Below are 27,047 nucleotides of genomic sequence, written 5' to 3' on the forward strand. Positions count from 1 at the left end.
AATCTGTTCCTGCTGGATGCTGTTTTAGGGCAACTGTAGCGGTCCACTTTTAGAGCAGGCCATGCGGTTGCCACTGTCCCGGCTCAATTGGGGCCAGAGCGACCAGAGGCCACTTCTTCCAGACTGTCTACTTCAGCCCATTGAAATAGCCTTTGGAAAGATGACATTTTCTGAGATTTATTTATTGCTCAGTGGGTTGTGTGGGAATGCCAGGCACTGGGGTGAAGTCTACCCATCTGAAGTCTGCTGACACAAATGTGGCAAGGAAAGTTTAGTGTCAGGAGGTGTTTGTCACCGGACTTCTCTGACTGGGAGTAGTCTAAGAGGAAATTTTTAATCTGAGCCAGAGAGGAGTTTGAAGATCATAATTCTGAGTTTTTATTTGAGTTGAGCATTACAAGGCCTTGGGATATATTTCCAAGCTTAAAAATACAAGTTTAGAAAACTCGATGATAGCTTTGCTATGAAAAAAAAAATAGTGTACTGACGATTACTGAGGAACAAAACGAAAAACTGGTGGAGGCTATTTAAAAAACTGAAGTCAGGGAAACTCCTGGCCCTGATGGATTGTCATCACAATATTATAAGATCTTAGAAGATCATTTAACTATGCCTTAGTTCAAGTTATGAATTCCTTCCTGAAGAAGAAGCTACCAGAATAATGGAATAAAGACAATAAAGCATTAATTCTAAAAGAAGGTTGAGATTTGAAGAAACCTAAGAAATACAGGCCAATTTCTTTATTAAACATTGACTACAAAATATTCTCTGCTATTCTGGCAAAAAGACTGAAAAAGGTTTTACAAGATGTAATTCATGAAGATCAAGCAGGTTTTTTGCTAGGAAATTATCTAGGAAAATCCTAAGCACTTGGAACCTATTTAGAAGGAAGGTCTTGTGATGCCAAAGGGATCACAGCTTTACACCCCAAACCAAAGCTTTATTGATTGATACTTATGGTTTCTTGACATCTTTTTATTCTCTCTATGAAGTGATTGGCATCCCTTATGTTAGAAGAGGTCTTACTTAGTGTATATCACACATGCCAGGGGTATATTTTGACCTGCCAGGTGCTTGGACACTACCACAACCACCCCTTCATGGTTTTTGTTTTGCAGTTTAGAGCAAAAGCAAAGATGGTTCATTGAGTCCCTAGTGTGCTGTTTGCGTGTGTATTGAGTAAGCTTCATTAGGTTGCGGTGTCTGGTTTTTTTTAAAAAAAGAAAGATAGGAAACAACTTTGTTAGGGTTTATAGTTTTAAGTTTCTCTGCCGCTGTTCAGTCTGTGGCAGTGCCTTCAAAGGTTAGCAATAGCGTGGGAAAAATGGAAACTGACCTCAAGGTTTGTGGCAATAACTTTTTTGTTTCTTCCTGGATTATTACGATCTGTGAGTGGGGGAAATGATGGGAGAAGTAGCTTTTAAAAATTATGCTTAATCTCATTTATTACTTCATAATCACTGTGCTGCAGTTTCTTTGTCTCTCTCTTGCAGAGCAGGCTTCCTCAGCTGCTGTTATATCTGTTTAAGGCTCACAAAAAGCTTCTCACACTTCTTTTTAAAATTCTCTCTGTTATTTTCCATATCTTGTCAGCTTCATAAAAAAATAAGGCTCTGTATACTTTGTGGTTTGGCCTGAGGAAACTTTATTGAAAGTTTTAGTTTATAACTTTCTCCTCCTGGGCAGTACTAAAAACAGAAGTTTTCTTTGAATGTAGACACCAAATAGGAGAATCTATAGAGTAAGAAAAAAGTAGTTTGCCTCCCCAGCTCATGCCCCAAATCAACCATCCTTGACTGAAACAGCAATCATGTTTTATAGTTTGAAACTTGGCTGACCTGGGACTGAACTTTAAAGAAAACAAGAATAATTACTAAAGAAATGTCATTTCCCTTTGAGGCCTGCTTTCAGCTCACTCCTCAGAACACTTATATTTAGCACTTGTGATCTCATCATCAAATATATTAATTTTCCCTACTAATAATAGTGCCAATAATGATAAAAATATGTAAAATTAAGGCTTCAGTTTCAGAGTCAAGGAAAAACAGGATTTTTTGTCTTCATATTTGAAAATTTATCTGAAGACCATAACATTCTTAATAATAAGCTAGGAATCCTGGCTGATTAAATCAAAATAGTGGTGTTTGCACATAGCAAAAATACAAGACTCCTGTCTTGCCATGACTGAGCCACATGCTGGGATGTTTAGCCCATTAGTGCTTACTTCTCTACTATGCTTAAAAGTAAACAGGAAGATACATCTTATTGTGGCATCTAAGCCTGGGATGATGGTTTAATGTACCCAAACAAATCATCCACAAACCAGATTTCAGAATAAGGTTTATTGTTGGTTTATAGATGAATTATGGTTTGGCTTTGCAAAGCATCCCATACTCAGATGTCACTGTCAGCTGTTTAAGCCTAGTTCACCCATGCAGGGGAGAACCAGATGGGTAGTATGCTCTGGTACCCAGCTTGTTTGTGTTGTGATTCTGTAAATCAGGATTCTTGTTATATCATTGTCTGCAAATATCAGTATCTTACAGTTTGGAAAAAAAAGAAGATAGAGGCCCAGGAGATGTATGGTGAATACATATAAGTAGGCAAGAGAAGTGTATGTTTGAAAGGACTCTCCATCCAAATAAAATTCCACACATGTGGAAACCTAGTCAGTTCTAGGTTTAGAACCCATCTTTCAGATATATGAGGATGCAAATGATGACTCTCAGTGTTTTACTAGCATACATCTTTTTAAAAAGTGAAAATGTGCATATGATGGAGTGATTAACCCTTTGTTTCTCCACCATAACTCTTTCCAAAATTGCCCTGTGCCCTGGTCTCTTATTAGTCTGGCAGGGAAGCTCCTGTTGAAAGCAGCTTGAGTATCTTTTTATTTATACTGTGGTATAAGACACCTCCCACCATTCTGATCAGACCCTCCAGGAGCTGCTTTTGGTAATTTTGAAAAGTTTGATACAACCAATATATCTAACATAGTATTGTCCTAGTTCTTTCTGTTGTGAGAAACTCTTATCTGTAGAGGAGAGCATTTCAATGCATTTTTTGTGCTGTAATGTTGCAGACAAGAAATGCAGGATGAAGAGGAACAGCTGGTAGTAGTTTCAATTTTGCTTTTACCATTGCTTGGATCTTAATGGCTGTGCTATAGCAGTGGCAAGGTTAGAATTGATGGAAGGAGTTTTGTGCCATCAGGGTCACTTGGGAACTAAAAAATAACTTGAGATTTAACCCCATTCCCACATTGTGAACCTGGTTCTGGTCAAATGGAACACTACTTCCCATAGTCTGCTGAACTGATCTCCCCATAGCACTACCTCTGACTTGTTTGGGAGAGGATTCGGTTCTCTCTCATCCAATATATTAGTACTCTAGATACCTGTTCAGCCCATCCACTGCTTCCCTTGAATCCAGTGAAAAATAGAAATAGGGTTGATGTATGTTGATGACACATTGTCCCAAATCTCTGGATGATCTAAGTGAGCAGTTTCCTGTCAATGGTGAACTCAGAAATGAAACTGATCCTTTGTGCCACAACTCTGTAACCTGTGGTGTGTGTGTTTAATCTATTGATGTATTTTAATCTCTTATTCCTTGCCTCAATCCATAGAGAGAGGCAAGTGAGAAATATTTAACATCATCATTGTTATCAGCCTAACTCCAAACATTATGGAAGTGGCCTTTAAGGTAGGAATGGAACCATCCCAAACTGTTTATTTCAGAAGGATACTGTGCTCAGAGGTGTCCAGACAGCCCAGTTGAAATAGTAGGATTGCACTTCCTTGGTCCTTTTCTCAGGATAGGTCATCAGCCAGGGTGACTGCGACTGACAGTTTCAGTACCCGAACTAGGTCTGAACTAACACATTCTCAGGTTGCCATCTTGCTCTTACCATGGATGTAGCCTGTGGCAAAAGTACCTTCCTCCCACAAACACATTCAGCTCCAGTTGTGTTGCAGAATTAGTTTTCAGGCAGCCCCTCAAGAGCCCTCTTGGCTACTTTTTATTTATTTATTTGGGGGATTTATATATATCTTATCTTGCTCCCAAAAAAGGATTTAAGGCAGCTTCCTTCTCTTTCTTTTGTATACATGATTTGGGGCTTCTTTGTATCTGGTAGGGAAGCTCTGTGCTTCAGTGGAAGATTCTAGGAGCGCGTACTCTCAATCCATGTAAACACCTTGAGTAGGATCTTTTAAGTGTTGCCATTGTCTTGGGAGAGCTGGGTTTACTTTTGGAATGTATAAATTCCTTTTCAGCTGCCCTGTTGCAGGGAAAGAGCAAAATGATAGACAAGCTGTCTGTCTTCCAGACAGCTTGTCCACCGTTATTGATCATCTCACTGAGGAATATCTAATCTGTTTTTAGGGAACCTCGGGGGAGCTTAGAAGACAGTTTGAAAACCACTGAACCAGAATTGAACCAAGCATGTGGAACACTGCTTGGATGAGCCTTTATGCAAGTAAATGGTTGAGTGAAACAGAAGTACAAGTTGCTAAAAGTTTTCTTTTAAATAGTATTTAATTTTTATTGTATTTCTTTAAAGCAGCTCTGCAACAGAAAATATGAAATGCAGTGAGTCCTCATGGGACAAAGGCTCAAAGGATTCCCTGCTGTAGTTGGCCAAAATGTTGAGAAAAAAGTATAGTAATAACAAAGAGCTGAAATCAAAATTGGGTACAAAATTCACAGTCAGCCAAATACCTTCACTATCAGCAATATAAAGTGCGCAATATAAAATACGAGGATGAGACCAAGGAATAATGCAGACATGAGTCGTATATTTATTTATCTTCCTTGTTTAGGTTCTTTAAAGCGGTGCCAGGAGAAGGCATCTCAAATAGGGAATTAAGAAAGATTGCAGGGAGGGCTAGGTATTTTCCCTCTCTTTTCCTTAACCTGAATCCTCTTGTTTCATTTTCCATGGCACTCTTTCCCTGCTCATTTTAAATCTCAGAGCAACTGTAGAAAAATGTCAAGCTTACATTTGCCTGGCTTTAGATCCCAGCATAAATGGTCTGACAAATGCACAGGAAATGTGGAATAAACTAAAGATTTTTTTTGATTCTCCAAGTAGTTCAAAACAACTCTCACGATGAAACTGTTAACACAAAGTTGTCTCATCCTTGATTTTTGAATCATTGGGACCTGTGTCGTAAGAAGTGAGATTGTCACTAAATGACTCTTTTGATATGGCAAGAGTATGAAAGTCTCTGTGGGTCTGCTGTTGGCTACCAGTCTGGTCTGGAAGATAGCAGTATTTTATATACGATAATGGTGCTCCCAACTGCTCTGGCACAAATGAGGAAGAAAAGAAAAATTGAATGTTTTTTCTTGAATTTGATACACCATGAGATGAGGTGGAAGCTGTTGTGTAAGATGAAAGATGTATTAATTTTGCATGTTGGACGTTGCAACAGCTGTTTGTATTCTCTGAGCAACTGGTGTGTGATTCCAGTGAAAAAGGCATGGACAAAGGTATGGCCCTCTAGCTATTTCAGTTCCCATCAGCCTTTGCCAACCTAGCTAGTGATGAGGACTGCTGGGAGCTGCAGACCAGAAATACTTGGAGGACTTGCCCACCTCTTGTGCAAACCACTGTGATCTCATTCTGTTGATCTAGTTGTGTGTACTGTACATGTAATTTTAATGCTGCTTTTGCTCATAAGTATAATGCAACATGAGGCTGCTACTCCAGAGTGACAATATATATTTACTCTCCTTTTTAAAAACATGTACTGTATACATAGACAAGAACAAAAATAACTGCATAAAACAACCATGCATGATTATGTAACCATACTGAAAAATAATGAAATTTCTTTTTTATTATTATTAATATTTTAAAATTTTACTGAAATAATGACATTTCAGCTGAAATAATAATGTGTATATGGCAGGTTTTGCGGACACCTGATGCATAATGGGAGGCAATTGTGTGTCTTTGTTTTCAATATAATGTGATATATCTTAAATAGGTCCTGCATCTATAATTGAAAGTTGTGCATATTCATATTCCTTGTTACATTATATTTACTTCAGACTGGAACTTCTCAGACCTTTCAGCAAGTCATTGGGGGATTCCACCATTTAAAAGAGACTGGGTACTTTTTCCAAAGTTCAGTTCTTAATGGCCCTTTTCCTGGAAAGAAAAAAAAGATGAAAGCATCACAAAAGCATGAGAATTGATGACAGCAGGACAACTCACCACTCCATTAAAATTCCATGTTTGGTGGCAGGGTACTTGAAACACAGTCCTCATCTAGAAGTACCTAGTTGTTCCTTAATGTGTTTGTTAGGATAACAAATGCCAACTTAATTGCAGTCAGATTTCTTCCATTATGGCTATCTTATTTTTAGCCCACCACCATTTTTACTAGTATTTTGCATAATCTCTAGCCTGGGGAAGAGTTCTGCAAAACTCCAAAGCTTTCCCATTAGCTTGTTATAAAGGGGTTGCCGCAAGATGGCTTTTGGATTAACTCTTTTAGCCCTTAATGTGCAGCTCAGATGTAATATGCATCACAGATGCCCACCCTTTGAAAGCAAAAGGTATAGAAGCTCCATTCTCTCTCCAGGAACAGATTGCCAAAATGAATCCCATTTTGGGAGAAAGGCAGGATATAAATCAATTAAATAAATAAAATTTAATTAGATAAATTGTGGCATAGTCTACGAATTGCTAATATAAAAAAATGAGAGTAAAGCTAAAGAAGTACACTAATTCCATCATCATTCCAACCCCAAAATGAATTCCCTGAAGAATGTAAAGAACAGGGTAAAAACAGGTTTCCTACTACTAAGCCTGATTTGACAGAGAACCAGAAGAAACTTTGGCCCAAAACCAGGGATATTCCTCAGGAAGGAATGCACCAGCAAAAAATAAGAAAACTTTCATTGGTTGAGACAGGCGAACCTCTTCAGGCAGTTAAGGAACAAACAAGAAGCAAAAGTAAAAGGGGACATAAATAAGGTCAGAACCCTGAATATAAACAGTTCAACAATTTTCTGTGCCTGGGACAAGGAATAGGAAGAAGACAACAAAAAGGTAGAACAGAGACCTCTTCCACTAAATCTTAAAAAATCAATACAAAAGAAAATTTAAACCAGAGTGGGGATGCCTAACACAAACTATTGGAAGACACAACTACATGATCAAGAAGAAATAAAAAGAAAAAAGACGATGGGAACAATATAAAACGAGATGGAATGATGACACATTCATTCAAGAAGAACAATTTTTTGAAGATGAACCCACAATGATAGAAAATGAGGTGGAAGCCGTATGCTTAGAGCACTTGGAAAAATAAATCGCCAGGACAGATAGTAACCAGTAGAGCTGTTTTGAACTACACAGGGAGAATCCATTTTAAATTGTAATTAAAACCTTCCAGCAAAAACAAGGAAAACAAATCAGTGGGCCTGCAAATTGGAAATGCTCAATATACATATTCCAGGTGCCAAGGAACTGGGAGACACCAGGGATTGCAAGTAATTTGCTGAACCATTGCTTTTAAATCTCTCATGCAGCAAACTGATGCTTCAAAATTTTACAACTTCCTACCATATATGGAGCAGAAATTCAAGATAAAATCAAAGCTGGGTTCAAAAAGGAAAGAATTACGAAGGGAAATCACATGGCAAACCACATACCAGTATTGGATATGGAGCATATTAAAGAGTTTCAATAGAAAATCAAGCTGTGCTTTAATAGATTATAGCAAATCCTGTTGATTATGTAGATCATGAAAAATTATGGCTCGCTCTTAAAGAAATGGATGTGCCACAACATTTGTTTGGTCCTGATGAATAACCTGTACTCAGAACAAGGGCCACTTTCAGAACGGAATACGGAGAAACAGAATATGAAGTTCGAAGCTTTCATGGCCGCATCCATAGTTTTTTTGTGGGTTTTCGGGCTATGTGGTCATGTTCTAGAAGAGTTTCTTTCTGACGTTTCGCCCGCATCTGTGGCTGGCATCTTGAAGATGCCAGTCACAGATGCTGGTGAAACATCAGGAAGAAACTCTCTAGAACATGGCCGCATAGCCCGAAACCCCATAAAAACTATAGAAAAGAATACAGTAGTTTCCATTTCGCAAGGGGATCCGGCAAGGCTCCATTTTTATTGCCCTGTTTAAATTGTAAACTTGTAACTTGTACCATATTAAGTTGATTATACTTGGAGGAAGGAGGAATGAAAATTGGAGAAACATAAACAATTTAAAAGTACAGATGTATACCTGTATTAAAAAAAGCCTCTGATAAAGTTCCTTTTTTTACGCAGTCGTTTTAACACCTGTCCATCCCTGCACCTTTATATCCTGATCCTGTATTTAGTAAGCTAGGTTTTAGAAGCTGCCAAGCTTGGGAGATGGTGGAGGGGAATTAGACAAACAGACTTTCAGTGTTCAGGTTGCATTGTATTTTTTGAAGTAATCAAGACACTAAAGGAGGGGTCGCAGCCCACGGGCCGGATCCGGCCAGCACGGCCCTGGGGACCGGCCCTAGCCCAGTCCTGCTGCCAATTGCCGCCCCTGCTTCTCTCCGCCCACTCCGGGTGCCATTTTTTCTTCAAAAATGCGGCCGAGTCCGCGTGACCTTTCCCGTCGCGGGGCAGGACAGAAAGGTCGTGCGAGACTTCACTGCCATTTTTTGAAGAAAAAATGGCAGTGGGCCTGTAGGAGGCCCGCTGTGGTCACCGGAGACCTTCTGCGCGGGCTCCAGGCCCGCAGCAGGCCTTTAGGAGCCCGCTGCAGTCGCCGGACCCTCCAGCAGGGCTCCAGGGGCTGCAGCGGCCGCTGTAGAAAACCGCTGGCAGGGGCCTCCCTCCCTCTTGGCCTCTGTGGAGGCCCCGCAGCCTCCGCAGAGGCCAAGAAGGAGCCCGCGGAGGGCGCCTGCCACTCTGGGGCTCCGTCCGCGCCATGCAGCCCCAGGCCTCCCTCCGGAGAATAAGAGGCCTGGAGCTGCAGGGCGTGGAGGAGCCCGGGAGGCGGCCTGCCCAAGCCCTCCCCTTCGGCCGAAAGGGCCCTTGGAGCCCGTTCGGCCGAAGGAAGGGACCGAGGAGGAGAGGGTGGGCACACGCCTCCTCCTCCCCACAGGTCGGCAGACCTGAGGTGTCCTTTGGAGAACACCTCAGGCCTGACAAAGCCCTGAGAAAGGAGCAGGGGCCGCGCGCCTGTTGCTCCTCCCCTGACGGGCCCTTACTGGTCCCCAGCTGTCTCTGAGAGGCAGCTGGGGGCCAGGGAAGGGCAGGAGGAGCAGGCGCGCGCCTGTCACCCCCTCTCCCACCCCACCCCCACTTCTAGCTGTCTCTCAGACAGCTGGAGTTTGGGAAAGGGAGCAGAGAAAGCCCCGCCCCCCGGAGGTTGGTAGCTCCACCCCTGGCATGCGGCTCCGCCCCTGGAGGGTGGAAGCTCCACCCCCGGCACGCGGCCCCCTAGTTTTTTTTGCTTCAGCCCCCCAGTTTGTCTGAGGAACAGCAACCCGGGCCCCGGGTCAAATAGGTTCCTACCCCTAAACTAAAGCTTGGGCTGAGAACAATGATATTTTGGTCTAACTTTTCCTACAGTAAGCATGTATGCCCTTCTTATATGAAGCAAGGAACAGTTGCTGCCTCCAGAGTCCCTTACCTAGCATGTGTGAACAGCAAAAGAGTCCAGGGCTGCCTCACCAGGTACCTCCACAATGTTAAAAAAGCATAGACCTCTATGTTTCAGAGGAAGGAACTGGCAAAACCTGAGTATTCCTTGCCTAAGAAAGTCCTATGAAATCCATGGGGTCACCATAAGTTGACAGGCAACCTGAAGGCACACACACACATGTTGTATTTGGCCACCAAAACAGAAAACATAAGAAAAATGGAAGCTGGGGGGGGGGGGGAAGAGCAGTCATCCTTGAATGCATTTTGGAAGAAGCTTTGAGGTGGTCTCTTTGGTTCAAAATGTTTTTGTTACTTATTCAAGGCTTATCTGACCTGGCTATTTCATTTCACATGTGCATATTGTTAGTTTTGAGCAAAAGGTTTGCTGAAATATGCTGAACCATTCTTCTCTTTTGTGGTGCAGAAACCTGTTTTTATTCTTTCCATGTTATTTCTCCTTTGCTACCAAATTTTCTGTTAAAAGAAATAATGCCTGGGAACACATCTACTTTGTTAACTGAGGTATTCCTGTAGATGATGAAAGCAAAGAAATAGTTTTAAAATTTTCATATCTTGGCTTAGTCATTAATTATAATGGAGACTGTGGTCAAGAAATCATAAGAAGACTTAAGACTTGGAAGAGCAACTATGAAGGAACTAGATAAGATCTTTAAATGTAAAGATACATAATTGAAAACCAAAGTCAAGATCACCCATGTCATCATTTCTATATATGGTTGTGAAAGCTGAACACTGGAGAAAATTTATCGGACGAGAATTCATTTGCAATGTAGCCTTGGCTGAAGCACGGGGTATAAATAATAATAATAATAATAATAATAATAATAATAATAATAATAATAATTAGATGAGAGTTCTGCAGATACCATGTACTGCCAAAAGAACAAATAAATGGGTCCAAGAGCAGTTCAAGCCTGAAATCTCTCTGGAAACCAAGATGACTAAACTGAGAATGTTGCACTTTGGACATATTTTTAGAAAACTTGATTAATTAACAAAGAAGGTGAAGCTTGGTAAAGTTGAACGCAGCAGCAGCAGCAACAACAAAAGAGGATATCTGCAATACATAATCAAGGAAACCATGTCCCTGAATTTGCAAGACCTGAGCAGAGTGGTTGGTGATAGGGTGACATGGAGGTTTCTCATTCATTGGATCACCATAAGTCAAAGTTGACTTAATGGCAGTTAACAACAACAACAAAACCCTTATAGAAATGTTCATGTTGTTATTCAGAGATATTATGGGTACTATAAAACTGTAAAATGGATCCCTAGGCCTGTTGGATTAATCGTTACGACCTTTCATAAGTAGGCCTCCCTCCCCCCAAGCTCTGAGTGGTGTGCTTGGGCAAACTGGGTCTTGGGATGTTGTGCCATATCAGATGTGAACTTAAGGGCCATCACTTGAATGTATCTCTGTGAACTGTATGGGTTAGATTTGCCTGGTGACTGACTGGACCATGAGCTTCTTTCTTCTCCCCTAAATTTGTTACTGGCAATGCATTTCCTGCATGTACAAATATATGCAGGGTCTGCCTTTGAGTGGAAGATGGGTTGGGCTGCCTATGTGACTGGTTAGGGATGGTAGGTCCAAGATCATCTTGTGCAGTAGTCTCCAAATTTTGGAGGGCTACTGCAACCTTTCCTCTTGGATGACAACTCGAGTACCCCTCAATGCCTATTTCTTGATTGTGCAGCAGCTAGCCAACAGTATCTACCTCAGCCATGGCCAGCTCACCACCACTGTTGCCTCTACTCAGCCTCTCATTTGAGGTTATAGCAGCGGTAGTGGCCCTGCTCTTCCTTCTCACCCATGCCAGTCTTACAACAAAAAGAAGGCTGGTTGGCTTCTCAGTTGCTGCTCAGAGGATGACCGGTTGCAGTGGGACCAATCACCAAGCAGCCAGTCGAGCAGTGACCAGCAATCCTCTCATCCATGTCGACCTTGCAGCAAAGGCCAACACAGACTAGAGGCTTCTCAGTCACTGCTCAACCAGCTGCTTGGTTGCTGCTCCCAAATCTATAAAACTGTATAAAGTTTTCCAAAGCTGTATAAACCTGCTAAAGTCCTACCTTGGAATAAAGTTGATGACTGACTTTAAAAGTACTCCAGTTTATTGTTAAAACTGAATTGTATTGTTATAATATTCCAAAAATCTAGTCTTAACACAAAAACTATTGAGAGTGCTTTGGACTTGACAATATTAGCTAAAAGCTTTACCTTCATTGATTCCCATTTCCTTTGAGATCACAAGTGGGCAAGTTTGGACTGCCAGACTTCAAAGAGGGCTTTTTTTGGGTGGAGGGGAGAGTAATGCTTTGAGTGAGCTTTATTTTTAAGACAGCCTGGCAAACACTCATTAAACAAAAAGCATTATTTTAAGGAAGGTTAATGTTTTACTTGCATACTTTTTGCTCCCAGTGAATATGAAACTATTTCTGTCTGCACAGAGTCCATGTGCAGCACAATTTTCCCAGTTTTATTCATACACTCTTTTCAGTAGGGAAGTTCATAACACAAATTTTGTTGTTAAATACAGAATGTGCAGCCCATTAAGGGGATTGTTTGGAAAGCCAGCTTTCATGTACAGAGAGCATCAGTGAAAATAGAAACCACATCTAAATATTGCAAATAAACAGAGGCCCCAGGCTCTGTGTGTCATTGTGTTGGGTATCAGATGTGGAGGTGGAATGCAGGTTAAAATGTCTTGGCCCCATGCTCATAATCCTTGGAAACTCACCATTTCAAATTTGTGTTGATACACAGATGCATTGGCTTTGGCTGCTTTCTCCATTTATGGGGATTTTGACATCTTGTCCTGAGGTTCTGGTCTGTAGCCAAAAAAATTATAAGAGATTATGTGGCTCCAGCTTTTCTTAGTCCCAGGAATCTCTTTGCTTGGAGTTTATTTCCACTGTCCCCTGGTGAACTTTGTTGGAGATCAATGCAACTAACTCACTCTGGGAATATGTGGGGCAGATTCTGCCTTGTTTAGTGTGTGTAGTTTTGCCAGGTTAGTGTTATTTCATGTAATACAAATAATCAGATGTTATTACGTAAACAGTGTCAAGTAGATAGATAGACTACAATTGGATGATAATGATACAGATATTGCATCAATTTCATCATCATCATAATATTAGTAATAATAATATTGATAAAATATAGCCAGCCCTCCATATCAGTGCATTCTTTATCCATGGATTCAAGCATCCATGGCTTGAAAATATTCTCCAAAAAATATAAATTCCAAAAAGCAAACTTGGATTTTGCCATTTTATGTTAAGGACACCATTTTATTATGCCATTGTATTTAATGGGTTTTGAGTATCTGCAGATTTTGTTATCCGTGAGGGGGTCCTGGAATCAAATTCCAAGGGACCACTGTAATAATAATTTCAAGTAATAAATAATTAATAATAAGCATTTGTGAATATGCTAGTTCCCCGCCCTACACACACCCAAATTAAGGGCAGTTCGAAATGGAGGGTTTTTTTTGTTCACGGTAAGCACATTTAGAGCTTATATTTAACAAGGCTTAAAGGTGTAATAAATGTGTGCAGTGTGGAAAACCCACTGTAGATTTTACTTGGTAATAATTTATTGTAGTTGTTTTTGTTGTGTGCCTTCAGGTCTTTTCTGGCAGCCCTTGGCGACTCCATAGTTGAGCAGGGAATTGAACCCTGTTCCTCAAAGTCATTGTCTAATGGTCAAACCACTACATCACATTTCTGTAATCGTACAACTTCAGTGTTGTCCGTACACATTACTGTATTTAAAAAATTACTTAGAGAAAGTCTTACTTTGTTCCACTCCATCAAAGATCCTGGGTATCTCTGTATATTGAAATGTAAGGATTTCAGCCTCAGTACAACTTTTAGTCCTGACTAGAGAAGATTTAAGAAGCCACTATAGAAATAATGCAGTTTGAGGCCACTTTAACTGCCATGCCTCCATCATACAGAATCCTGGGATTTATAGTTTTATGAAGCACAGCACTCATTGTCAGGGAAGGCTAAAGACCTTGTAAAACTACAAATTCCAAGATTACATGGGATGGAAGTACAGCACTTAAAGTGGTGTCAAACTGCATTGTTTCTACAGTGTAGATGCACCCTTTGTAAGATGGACAGACTATCGCAGGATCTATTGTTGTTAAATGTATCTTACAATCATACCTACTCTCCCCTAGTTTTGGAAGAAAGAAAACTATATCCTACAAAAATTACAGGTTTTACATAACTTCCATAGTTCCATTCTCTAATATGTTTTAAATTAGATCTTAGTGGTTTAATTAAAATGCATGTCTCTTGAGTGATTTAAATATGGTTCAATTAATCCTCATTGTCAAAAGGTGGTAACAGCTTGCATTTAGGATTTCTTTGTAGTCACGAATACTTACTAAAGGTACACTAATAAAAGTGTACTAAAGGTACACTAATAAAAAGATGTTGTATTTTAATGTAGAAATGCCTAATCTTAAAAAGAAAAATATATATACAAGTCTTGCTTTGTGGTGTGGGAAATGAAGAAAAGGAGAGAATAGTTTGCTGTGTGGTTCTTGAGGAGTCTGGAACATAGGAAGGTGACCCCAATCTCAGTTGTTGATTTGTCTTAAACATGTGAGGCACTAATCTCTACAGACTTATTTACAAGACTCTGTGGGGCTTTCTATAGCTGTCTCTCTGTCTGTCTGTCTTTCTGTCTGTCTGTCTATCTATCTGCTCAGAGTTGCTTTCATTTTTATGATACATGACTTTTTTTTGTTTGTTTTTGTTAAAGGTACGAACACTCTTTGTTAGTGGCCTACCTCTGGACATCAAACCCCGGGAGCTCTACCTCTTGTTCAGACCATTCAAGGTAATTTGCATCTGTTGTTAATTCCTGAAAAATTCTGGGACTGAGGCGCTAATATCATCCTTTGTAGCAATGTTTGTGGTTCTCCTTACTGTTATAAATGGTGCAATGCCACAGTAATATGTAGTTCTAAAGAGCCAGACAGAAATTCAGAAGGGGTTCCTGGTATCTGATTTTTATTTTTATTTTTTTAAGCACTGGGATATAGGCTAACATAATATCTTATTTCAAACAAGAACTTGGCGAGGAGGACTTTCCCATGAACCAAAAGTTGGCCAAGAGCCCAAGAAGAGAATAACTGTAAAAAACATAGGAGAGAGTAATCAGGGTTGCAAGTTATAAATACTAACTTCTAATGATGAACTCAGATTTTGAATAAAACCCAAAAGGTCTGCATGCAATGTGTTCCATGATAAGCATTCACACACATTCTGCCAATTCCCGGTTGTTGCTTGAAGTCCACTCCAGGTAAGAACCTCCACAGTCCAGCATTCCTTCTTATGCATTGCTTGACACATTTGTGCTGAAATCATTTCCCTCTTAGGAGAATAAACGTCACATCCCAAGTGTTATTACTGGATATGGAAATGTCTCATCTTCATACTTCTTTAATCAACACAATACCTCATTTGCTGTGTGTACAGACGTATTTTTTTTCTCGCTCATGCCAAAGTGCTTTGACCTCCTTTATGGATCTCTTCCCCCGTTTGGGGAAAAGAATAATCAGTTTCACCATTCCACACTTTCCAATGGTGTTTCATGTGCTGGTATATCCCCCTGTTTTGAAGGCAAGATGTGTGCATATCCATCTCGGGCTGTTTCAAGTAATCAGGATGTCTTGGATTATTGTGTGTATTTAATGTGAGCATTCAGGTCATGTAAACCTACTGTAACAGTTTTAATCCCATGAGAGAATGAGTCTAAACATCTTCATTTTTACTTCTATCCACGGATCCCCAAAATACTTGTTCTTGCAGAACTGAATATACAAATAGTACTGTTTGAGAAAGCATCAGCGTCTATGTGACATCAACTAATTTTCTGCTCCTTACCATCATCTCAACTGTTTGTATGCTTAGCAAACACATCTCACGTTAAAGAAAGGGACAAAACCTGACATGTTCAACAAGCCTGAAACTAACATCAGTGTGTGACACAAAGATGAGCAGTAATCAGCCAAGATAGTAACTGTCTGAGATAGACATGCAGAATGGAGTTTGGGGAGGCCCAGAAAGAAAGAAGGATTATAAAGAACTGAAGTGAGGGAGACAGTGGAGCCCATGGAACAAGAAACTGAGACAACTCCACTAGTTAAATATGAGTGAACACTGTGATATAATAGCAAAAAAGCCAAACATAGGACCCGAACAGCATCCACAAAGTGAATTATAGGAAGTAAGAGTACCAATCTTTAATCAGACCTCACTTGGAAATCTGTGTCTAGCATCACAAAAAAAGGATAACAAATAAAGCTCCAGAGGAGGACAATTAAATTAATAAAGGAGTTGGAAATGGTGAGTTAAGGGTAGACAGCAAAATAATAGTCAATTTCACAAAGTGAGTGATGCTTTCTCAAAATAGGACTATTTGTGTATATATATATGTGTCCACAGGAATAAGCATTTGGGGTATTCCAAGATGGATGAGCTTGTGTTCTTGGAGTCAGGATGGATTCTCTGTTTGAACAGTTTGGAGGCTTTCTAGTGTGTTTCAGGGCTGTCTGGCCCTAGCTGTGCTTTGTCTGAGCACATTATCTAAGAAGTTATTCAGATGGTATAAATAATCCCAGTAGAACATGGGTTGAATCTGTGTTCACATGAATTTCAAATACATCCAATAAAAGTTTGTGGGGGCTGCCAAAATCCCCAGGAAAACCTGGGATAATTGATATTGGATTTTTTGTGGGCTGTTTTTAGTTTTTCTGAAAGATTTGCATTGTCAGCTGTGTGAATAAACGATGCAGATAGACCCGGGATAAACTGGGATAAAACTCAAATGTCTTGAACATATTTTGAATACATGCGCATCAACAACTCCATCTTTATTTGCAGCGCTGACAAGTGCTGACAACAAAACTTGCAGAGATGTGCATTGATGCGGTTCCAGTAAAAAATAGTGTAAACAACTCATCGGGAATGCATGAATGAGATTATTCACATAGTTACATTGCAAAACAAAATGTGTAAATAACTCTTAAGGGTCAGGGCTTCTGTTGAGTTAGCAATTTGATTATGGTCTTATATATACAGTACACCCGTGTCATACATGGCTTCCAGCATACACTGGAAGCCGCGCTGGAAGGACAGTGCTGTGCACCAGAAAAGGCAATGGTGTGCATGCCTATGGCATGCAGACCGCCACAGGCCACACACCACCATGGGCACGAGCCCCATTCACTTGAATGGGACTTGAGCATCTGTGGTTTTTCCCCCTCGCGGGGGGGGGGGGGGGGGTCCGGAACGGATCCCCCATGTAAAGAAAAGAACGACTGTGATTGCTTCTGCAGTCTCTGGAGCTCAGTGAACAGAAAGAGGAAAACAACATTTTGCAGGGTTGTTTCCATATGGAAGGGCTGGAGTGCTGTGCTGCTGCCTATATAGGACAATAAACAAGGTGACAGAGGTGTTGCAGTACCTGCAACATCTTTGCCATGTCAGTTTTCTTGCCAGAGGATTGAGGGGATGCACTATGCCTGCAACAACTGCAGGTGGATGGCTCTGCTGGAAGAGAATGTACAGCAACTTGAGGTCAGTGTAGCTACACTTAAGTTTATAAGGGAGAATGTAGGGTTTTTTTTGAAAGGGTGCAGCATACTCCTGGTACACAAGACACGGAGGATACCTCTATGGAGGTGGACAATACTCAAACACAATAAGCAAATGCTTGGAAGAAGAATGTGACACAAAAAAAACAGAACTGTCAGGAGCAACACATAGAGCCTTATCACATAGGGCTGGCTGGAACGGTACACAGAATGCCACCGCCGGAAGTCCCCATTCTGTTTGCCTATCCGTCCCGGAGGAGGCAATTTTTGAGATCTGTTCAGAACAATTCTCAAAAATCTCTTCCTCTGGGATGGATGGGGAACGGGGACTTCCTCTGTGCGGTCAAATGCATCCCTCACTCGTTCCATTCCCTTTCCAGCCCCTTTTGTACCGTTCCAGGAGCCCTATGTGATAAGGCTCATAGACTAAAACTATTTCTCTCTCTTTTTTAATCAACTTACAACCTTCATAGATCTGGGGAATGCTGCGGATGTAGGTTATGCAGTGCTATTGTTAGGTGGGTTTATAACTGGTTGATGGAACACATCCAAAGAGTACTCACCAATGGTTTCTCTTCATCCTGGCGAGAAATAACTAGTGGTAGATGGCACAGGATTCTATCTTGGACCTTGTGTTGTTGAACATCTTTATGAAAGTCATTTATGATGGAGTGGAGGCATGATTATTGGATTTGCAGATGACAGTAAATTAGTTGGGGTGACTAATCTCTCAGAGGACAGGTTCTGGATTCAAAAAGGCTAACAGATTGGAGAGCCAGCCCAAAACTAACAAAATGAATTTCATTCAGCATATATGTAAAGTATTACATCTAGGAATGAAAAATGAAATCCAGTCGTCCCTCCGAGACTTAAAATCCATGGACTTGAAAATCCCCGGAGGGGCGACCGCCATTAACCTTAATGGGGAGTGCACCTGTGGCACATACCCTGCATGCACGCACCCCATTCAAGCCTGTGGGGCTTGAATATGCGAGATTTGGAACTCGTGAGGGGGGTCCAGAACAGTTCCAAGGGGTGACTGTATGTTCCACTCTGGACCCCCCCCCTACAAATGCCAAAAACTGTGGGACCTCAAGTCCCATGTTTTTCAGTGGTGGCGCATGCATGGCAACGTGCACACACCACCATTAGGGCCAACAGGAGTTGCTATACATTGATACTCAAATCTATAGATGCCAAGCCCATTGTTTGGGTGGTATACAAATATAGGATAGTTGATATCAGCCTTGATGGGAGTACACATTAAAAATATCTAGAGGTCTTAGTGGACCACAAAGTAAACATGAGTCAACAGTGCAACGCATTGCCCCAAAAAGCCAGTGCAATCTTAGGCTGTATCAGCAGAAGTATAATGTCCAGATCAAGGGAAGTATTAATGCCACTCTGTTCTGCACTGATCAGACCTCACTTGGAATACTGTGGCCAGTTCTGGACAGCACAGTTAAGACTGACAAGTTGAAGCATGTTCAGAAAAGAGTGACCCAGATGGTAAAAGGAGAGGCCATCATACTCTGAGCAATTAGACAGCTTTTATAGCCAAGAGGTTCTTATTAAACCTCCTCCACAGTAGAAAACTAACTTGCAGTCTCAGGGCAAAGTATTCTATCCAGTGTGCATTTGTCTCCTCCAAGACATCAGATTGCTTTGTGTGGGAGACAGATTGGCTGGAGTAGATGGACTTTTTAGTTCTAGCAGGGCTATCTTTGTATTCTTAGATTGGGAATATTATATTTTGAATGAGAGACAGCAAATATGTGATTATCCAACCCAAACTGTAAAAAATAAGTAGCAGAAACACATTTCACAGAAATATTAGTGTGATTCTTTTAAACCATGCTGTGTGTATTCAGTAGTTTTAATCCACTATATAGTGTGGCGTAGTGGTTTGAGTATTGGACTGTGACTCTAGAAAACCAGGGTTCAATTCCTGCTTGGTGACCCTGGCCAAGTCACATGCTCTCAGCTTCAGGGGAAGGCAATGACAAACTTCCTCTGAACAAATCTTGCCAGGAAAACCTCATGATAGGTTCATCTTAGGTTTACTCAGAAATGACTTGAAGGCACACAACAATAACAAAATTTTAAGACTTATTATTATTATTAACCTTTATTTATGAAGCGCTGTAAATTTACACAGCGCTGTACATACAATCTTTTAGTTAGACGATTCCCTGCCCAGACTTGAGATAAAAACACCTAAGGTGGATTCTCTGTTGTTAATAAGCCTTCTACCTTAAGTGCCATATGACATATCCAGTCAGTCCCTTTTTTAAAAATAAAAAGTTTTGCTTCTGCATAAAGTGATGTGGCAAATCACTAAAGGAACAATTCAATATACAAGAAGTTATAAATCTGTACAGTATTTAGGAATCATCTTTAATGTTTATCTTTGCTGAAATATAATTTTTATTTCTTTCTGCAGGGTTATGAAGGCTCTCTTATTAAACTCACATCCAAGCAGGTAAGTTTGAGAAACACTTAATTCCTTGTTATAAGTCCCTCGGGTGCATATTTATATTGTGAATGGTTATAAACTGTAGAGCTTGTATTACATTTTGGCACAAAGTTTCATAAGCTAGCAGTCATCTGATGGTACTAAGTATAGGCTTATATCAACCAGCTCTACATTTGTAGGATTTAACAGAGATGTTCAGAAACATCAAACAAGAATATACTGTTGTCAGGTGATTAAAGATTATGTAGTTAATTATGTGCCCTTTTATTGACTGATGGGTTAAATAAACATGCATAAAATCTTGAGAGAGAATTGAGAAATGAGACTTAAGTCTTTTAAGTTTTAAGTCTTTATACCTTCAAAATATGTTCAGTTAATAGGCTGGTGAGGTGGGTGGGACTGTACCTGTCAGCCTCATCTCACTCCACACCTACATGGGTTTAGTGACTTGGCCATTAACTCTGCTGGCTGGGGGATCCTGGGAGTTGTAATTCAAATGTAACTTTTCCAAGCGTTGACTCTAACATACTATAAACATTACAGCCTAAAATAAAATAGGAACCATGCATTGAACTTCCAAGACTTGCATTCAGAATTGACTTTCACCAATGCATCATTTAACCAGTCTGCTCAACTGGTGAATTAATGTAGCAGCTATAGTACTGACAGTTCTTTTACTCTCTTCCAGCCTGTGGGCTTTGTTAGTTTTGACAGTCGCTCAGAAGCAGAAGCTGCTAAGAATGCTTTGAATGTAAGTACATGGTGCCCATAACTCAGGCTTTGTTAGACAAGTGCTATAATAGTTGCAGAATTGTGTCTTGCACTTCTGTATCACCTAAGGTTGATGATGGGAATTGCACTTTGGAATATACTTCTGCACAGAAAGATTGAAAATCCAGAAGAAGAAATGGGAACAAGGGAGGGGATGCGCAGATATGTAAGGGTAGCTTCCTTCTCACCAGGCCCAATTGAACACTGGAATAAAGCAGATGGGCTGCAACATGGCCATGAGAAGCTGTTGAGGAAGAAACCTCAGCTCAGATATTACACTGGTAAATGAGAGGGAGAAATATCCTTGCATTTATTTTGCCAGAGAAAATGAATGACTGGTCTTTATTCCCATGGTGATGGTGGGGACAAAGTGCAATGAAGGCAAGATCTCCTCTGATATAAGTCTCCTAGGAAAGACCCCTAGCAAACCATTCAGCTGATCCACTCCAAAGTAAACCAGTGCCCCCAGGTATGGATTTAGAGGGAACAGTAGGTTCCTCTGTTTCATATGTATAATTGTATAGCAAAGCTGCCACAAGAAGTGGGGTAAACTAGACTTCAAATTCACCAAGACCAGAACACAATTTGTTCTTTGGAAAAAAAATAAGTATGTATTTATTAATGGAATATCCAGAGCAAGTATCTGTTCTGATAAACAATATGAATAAGTAATGGTTCTAATAAATTATTCTGACCACTGTGGTTTCACTAACTCCTTTTCTTCTAAGAAACTAACTCTGTCTCTCACTCTTGGTGTTGTAATCAACTAGCTGCCTCTAGTCCTATTCACTCATGAACTGACTTTTTGAACGGATGCTTATGCCACCTATTGTTGCATTTAGCCACTATAAATTACCAAAACCTGGTGGTCTGGGAGGGGTCTGGAGCCTGACTAAGTTATGCATGTTTTTGACTTTCTACATAGTATCACTATTGTTGTGGATTTTGATATCTGCTGTAAAATTGGGGAATTTCAAAGAAAATAATAACAATACACAGAATAGGAAATCCTGTGTAAAGATTTTTAGATGATCTGCTATGGTGTCAAAACTGTCAGGTGGGCCAGGAAAGGAAGCTGAAAGCGACGTAGGGAGCTGGGTAGGTTTAGCTTGGAGAAGAGAAGGTTAAGAGGTGATATCATAGCCCTGCTTAAATATTTGAAAGGAAGCCATATTGAGGATGGAGCAAGTTTGTTTTCTGCAGCTCTAGAGAATAGAACCCGGAGCAATGGATGCAAGCTACAGGAAAAGAGAAGAACTTCCTGTCAAGAAGAGCCGTTTGACAATAGAAGATGCTCCTTTGGAGTGTGGTGTAGTCTTCTTCTTTGGATGTTCTTAAACAGAGGCCGGATGGCTAATTGTTGAAGATGTTTTGATTGTGTCTTCCTGCAAGGCAGGGGGTTGGAATGGATAGCCCTTGGGGACTCTTCCAACTTTATGATTCCTCAGGGGTCACTCCCACATCTGCCAAGTGGAGCTGCCCACCGACAGCACTGTGGGTACTCTCATTAGGAGGGTGCCCAAGCAGCAAGTCTCCAGAACTTGACCCAGAAGGGGTCAGGGAGGAAGAAAGGGAAGCAGGGAATGGGCCCTGTCCCAACTGCAGTCCACATTCCTACCCACATGGCCTCCTGCCACCCCGGCATAGCACTGCATTCCCTGTCACAGAAACAGTCCAGTTTCCCTCTTTAGGAGAACGTTACGGTGGTGGTGTGCAGATATCTTTCCCCCAACCCCGCTCCTCTGAGATTTTTCTGTTTATTTTGCTGGGCAAACTGAATTTTAACACCCCCTCTTATGTCTTACCTTCCCCACACCCAAGAAGAGAAAGGCTCCCTATGAGAAGGGGAGCAGGTACTCATCAGGCTGTCACAGCAGCAGTCTGCATCTCCCCTCCATATGCTCTTTTCTCCCACTGCCCAAGCCCAAAGAATGTGCATCTGGTGTCCAGGGCTTGCCACCATCGCTGCTGCTGCTCTACACCATTTTATTAATAGGGACTTGACCATCTACATTTTTTGGTATCCACGCAGGGTCCTGGAATCAACCAACCCCCTGGAAACTGAGCTGTGGTATTGTTTTCTTTGCTTTGTCCTTTACATCCTTTGTTTACCCTCAACATATCCACAGGTCATATCAGAATCTATATTTTTGGCCTCAGCTTACTCACGAGGTCAACTTACACATGAGTATATATGGGACTTACAACAGACAGCATTTCACCCTGCCTATCGTAGAAGTTTATTACACTAGGGGAGATCCCGCGGGGAAACGGGAGTTAAACGTGATTTAAAGTACATTCGAATTTAAACCAAACTTGCAAATTCGGTTAGTTTATCACACTAGGGACTGCCCAAGTGAAATAATGCACAGTTAATACGAACGCAAAGCAGAGAAAAAACAGCAGCTTTTTTACTTTCGGGTTGTTCCGAAAGTAAAAAGCTGCCAGTTTTCTCTGCTTTGCGTTTGGATTAACTTCGCATTATTTCACGTTAACTGCAACGTCGTGTGATAAACTTCCAGGTTTGAGCATTTCAGGTGTTTTTTTGGTTTAAATCTAGTTCAACTCCCGTTTCCCCGCAGAATCTCACTAGTGTGATATGATAAGATGGGCATTTTCCTATTCCTTGCCCTGCAAGAGGTCAAGGAGCCCTTCTTTCAATCCCAGTGTTGAGGTGCAAGAATATTGTTCCCTTCACCACCGATTTTCAGTTTATGCTGTTGTAGTGGCATAGTGGTTTGAGTGTTGGACTACAACTCTGGGGACCAGGGTTCGATTCCCAGCTTGGCCATGAAACCCAGGAAAAGCAATGGCAAATCTTGCTTAGAAAACTCCATGATACATTTGCCTTAGGGTCGTTGTCATAAGTCAGAAAGGACTTTAAGGCACACAACACACACACACACACACACACACAGGGTTGTTCAGGTTTCTCCCCCTGAATGCCTTTGTCTTCCTTGAGGTGGTATTAGGTCTGTTCACATTCTGCTAGTACGATTGCTGAAATACTGAGTGCACACAGAGTTCAGCCAAGTTTTAGCATGTTTGTTTTTTTTTAAAGTCAGGTTTTAACGGCTATAAGTGTGTGAAGGTGGATGTTCAGAAATGGGCTAATTTATTTAGTAAATGAAATTATTGTATTCCACATACAGGTCTAAAATATCTCCCTCTTCCTCAGCCCACCCCCCCCCCAAAGGTGGGACTAGGTGTTTATTCCCAGACCTGAAGTATAAAAATCTAGTGAATTCTGTTGAGTTTCTGTTTGTCTTTTCCTATGGATAATGAAATCCATGGGTATTCACAAGGAAAATAAACCAAGCAAGGAAAAAAATTGCTGAGCTTGACTAAAAGCTTTATGCCCTGTGTGAGCATCCAAAGAAAACTCAATGTTCATGTTTTCAGATGGCCCTTAAATATTATAAATATTATATTATATTATATATTTATTTTGTTTGTATCCCACCTTTCACCTGCCATGGGATCCAAGGCAAGTAACATCAGTTAAAAATACAATAAAATAACTGTTTGATATAAAAAGTTAAAAATAAATATTTCTGTTAAAACAGTAAATTACAACAGTTAAAAGCATTAAAACATAGTAAAAAGCACAATATTATACATATATTATATACTAAATACAAGCCGAGAGTCAGTTTTCCTTTGAATTTCCAGTCAGCAACTCCCTAATAATTCATCCAGTATATTTGCCATTTTCAGCCTGTAGAAGCCACCACTTTTAATGAGAGTGATTGAGGACCACGTTTTGATTTGCATGACTATGACCTGGTTTCAGTTCCTTGGCCATTGGAACAGAAGCCACTTCTGCTTCTGTGTAGTCTGATGTCTTTGCTTCCTGATGTGAAAATACAATTGTCCAGTTTGGAGAGCCTCTAGTATTTTTCTTCCTCTATTATGACACCAGGACTTGAGATCATTAGCTGGAAATGATTAGCTAGAAGACTGGGACAGAACAAAAGAAAGAGCTTGTTTATACAAGATGTAATTAATTCAGGAAGTATGCAAAGGGGTCTTGTAGCACCTTTGAGACTAACTTGAAAGAAAGAAGTTGGTAAGCTTTTCATACACTGGGTCCTAATTCCTCAGATGCATGAGAAAGAGAAGTTGGTAGCATGAGCTTTCCTAGACTTGAATCACTTCCTTAGTTGCATGAGAAAGAAAGAAGTTGGTAGCATGAGTTTTCGTAGACTTGAGCCTACTTCTGCAGATATATGAGAAAGAAAGAAACAGGTAGCATGAGCTTTTGTAGACTTGAGCCTACTTCCTCAGATTCATGTACAAAAGCTATGCCACCAACTTGTTTATTTCAGTTAGTCTCAAAGGTGTTACAAGATCCCTTTACATACTGATTTTCCAGACTAATACAGCAAAGTTTGCTGTTTCAGGGGTTAGTACTAGGTAGTAGATTAGACAGGAATTCTGTATCTACTTATCTGGCTATATGTTACTTCCAGGTTCCAGAATTGGCCCCTTAGATGACTGACACTACCAGTTGTCAATGAGCAAAGACAGCAGGTAGAGATTGCCTTCTTGAGTAGTTTGTGGGCTTCCCAGAGGCATTTACTTGACTAGTTTGGCAAGTAGAATATATGACAAAATTAGGGGTGGACAGCTGTAGACCTCCAAATATTTGTGGACTGCAACTCCTAATATCATTCACATCTGCCTGGGTTGAAGGGAGTTGTAGGTAAAAAACAGCTGGAGGATCACAGCCGCCTGTTGAAAATTATTAGACCTCTGCTTTTCCAGATGTATTCCAGGGGACCCTGGAACACTTCAGTATGAATTTCCTAATGGACGATAAGTTTCATAGATGTCTACCACAAATCTTAGTCTGCATTACACAGTCCCTGGAGAGTGTTGGACTTGTCCAGGTCTGCACTTCAAGTTTGTGTGGATTTTTTTTTTACAAAGTTTGATGTGTCTGCTAAGTGCAGACCTTAGAATGTATCTCAAAATCCTCTGCTATGCAGATTAGTATCTGCAGATATATTGATATCCTTAAAAGAAAAAGCAATATAGAAAGGCAAGTATTGTGTTCAGACACAGCTTTCCATAAATGTCTCAGTTTTGGCTTGTATAATATAAATCCTAGTACCTTGAACTAGTGTTGCAGAAAATAGTGGAATAATTCCAGTTTTAATAATGTGATCTTTATTTTCATATTTCTCTGTGGTTTTTTGAGAGTACGGAGAGTCATTTCTCAAAAATCTTCTCTTTTCTGTTAAGTATATGCTGTCCCATGGATCACTTGCATTGGACTTGTTATGAATGCACCTAATTGTTCAAATTATTTTCTAGAATATACTTGAGAAGTCTTTAAAGTAAAACTGCCAGGAATGCAAGTACTAGGAGTAACTCAACAGGAATTCTTCCCATCATTGATATGTGCTTGTGCTTCCATAGATAACCTTTCAAGAATTTGGTCCAAAATCTAAACAGCATGTTTTGCATTTGTAGTAAGCACATTCAAACAGGACAAGAACTGTTACCAAGAAGGTAGCACTCCTTGTAGGTATTTTGCCTGAAACTCCTTGTCTTTTCACTAAATATACAGGCCTAATCTGTTGCACTACATTTTTGGGAGTGAATTGCCGGCCTGGCCAAGCAGGCATGGATATGTTGTTGAGGCTTTCAAACAGCTTTGAATTCAATCAAAATTTATCTGCTATCAGGTTTGCATAACCAAAGATCTATGTGCTTCATACAGTGAGCCAAACAAATACTGTGCAAGAGAAACTTGAATTTTGCAATCTACACATATCATATAGATTAAGTAAATTTACATTGCACTTCTTAGTGGATGTGGGTGAGAATGTGTGTATGTAATTCTGCTTTTGCCATTCATTCAGTGGGATAAAGAATACTGTAGGACATAGTGGTTTGAGTGTTGGAGTATGATGCTGGAGACCAGGGTTTGATTCTCCGCTTGGCCATGACATCCACTGAGTGACCCTGTGAGCTTCATGGGAATGCAATGGCAAAACCTCCTCTGAACACATCTTGGCAAGAAGTCTCCATAAGTTGGGAACAACTTGAAGGCACACAACAACAATAAAGGAACCCTAATTCTGCTCTCAGGAGGCTACCCAGCAGTCTCCCTTTGAAGTAAGGACCATAAGATAGTACACACCTTGCACATGTGTGGCGTTCTTACCCCTAAAGTTTGTGTATGCAAAACATGGATGGAGTATACACTGCCTGGTATATACAGTTTGAATTGAGAGTATCCTGCCTTTCATTAGTAGCGTGTTGTGTGGGTAATCTGGATTGCCTCCTGTATAAAGTCAAATCTGACATATAGTGATTTGGAATCCATAGGTTAATCTGTAGTAGGGGTTTAGATTTTTGTGAGGCTTTCTGCATACAGACTTTTTGTTCTTTTCAGCTTCAGTTTTACACACGTGGCTGGCTATCTGGCATTAGTTCCTACCTAAGCAACAAAGTGTAGTGGTCAGTTCTGCTTCATGGGATTTTC

General features: G+C 40.6%; 1 protein-coding gene across 1 annotated transcript in view; it reads left to right on the plus strand.

The window, feature by feature from the left end:
- RBPMS (RNA binding protein, mRNA processing factor) overlaps window positions 1-27,047 on the plus strand; it is a 115,361-nt gene that overhangs the window by 23,168 nt on the left and 65,146 nt on the right. Inside the window, exons 2-4 of the mRNA XM_042452554.1 lie at window positions 14,466-14,543; window positions 19,748-19,786; window positions 20,469-20,531. Of these exons, the coding sequence (XP_042308488.1) occupies window positions 14,466-14,543; window positions 19,748-19,786; window positions 20,469-20,531 (180 nt within the window). The remainder of the gene's footprint in view (window positions 1-14,465; window positions 14,544-19,747; window positions 19,787-20,468; window positions 20,532-27,047) is intronic.

This window comes from Sceloporus undulatus, chromosome 2, assembly GCF_019175285.1.
Source record: "Sceloporus undulatus isolate JIND9_A2432 ecotype Alabama chromosome 2, SceUnd_v1.1, whole genome shotgun sequence".
NCBI classification, from domain to species: Eukaryota; Metazoa; Chordata; class Lepidosauria; order Squamata; family Phrynosomatidae; genus Sceloporus; species Sceloporus undulatus.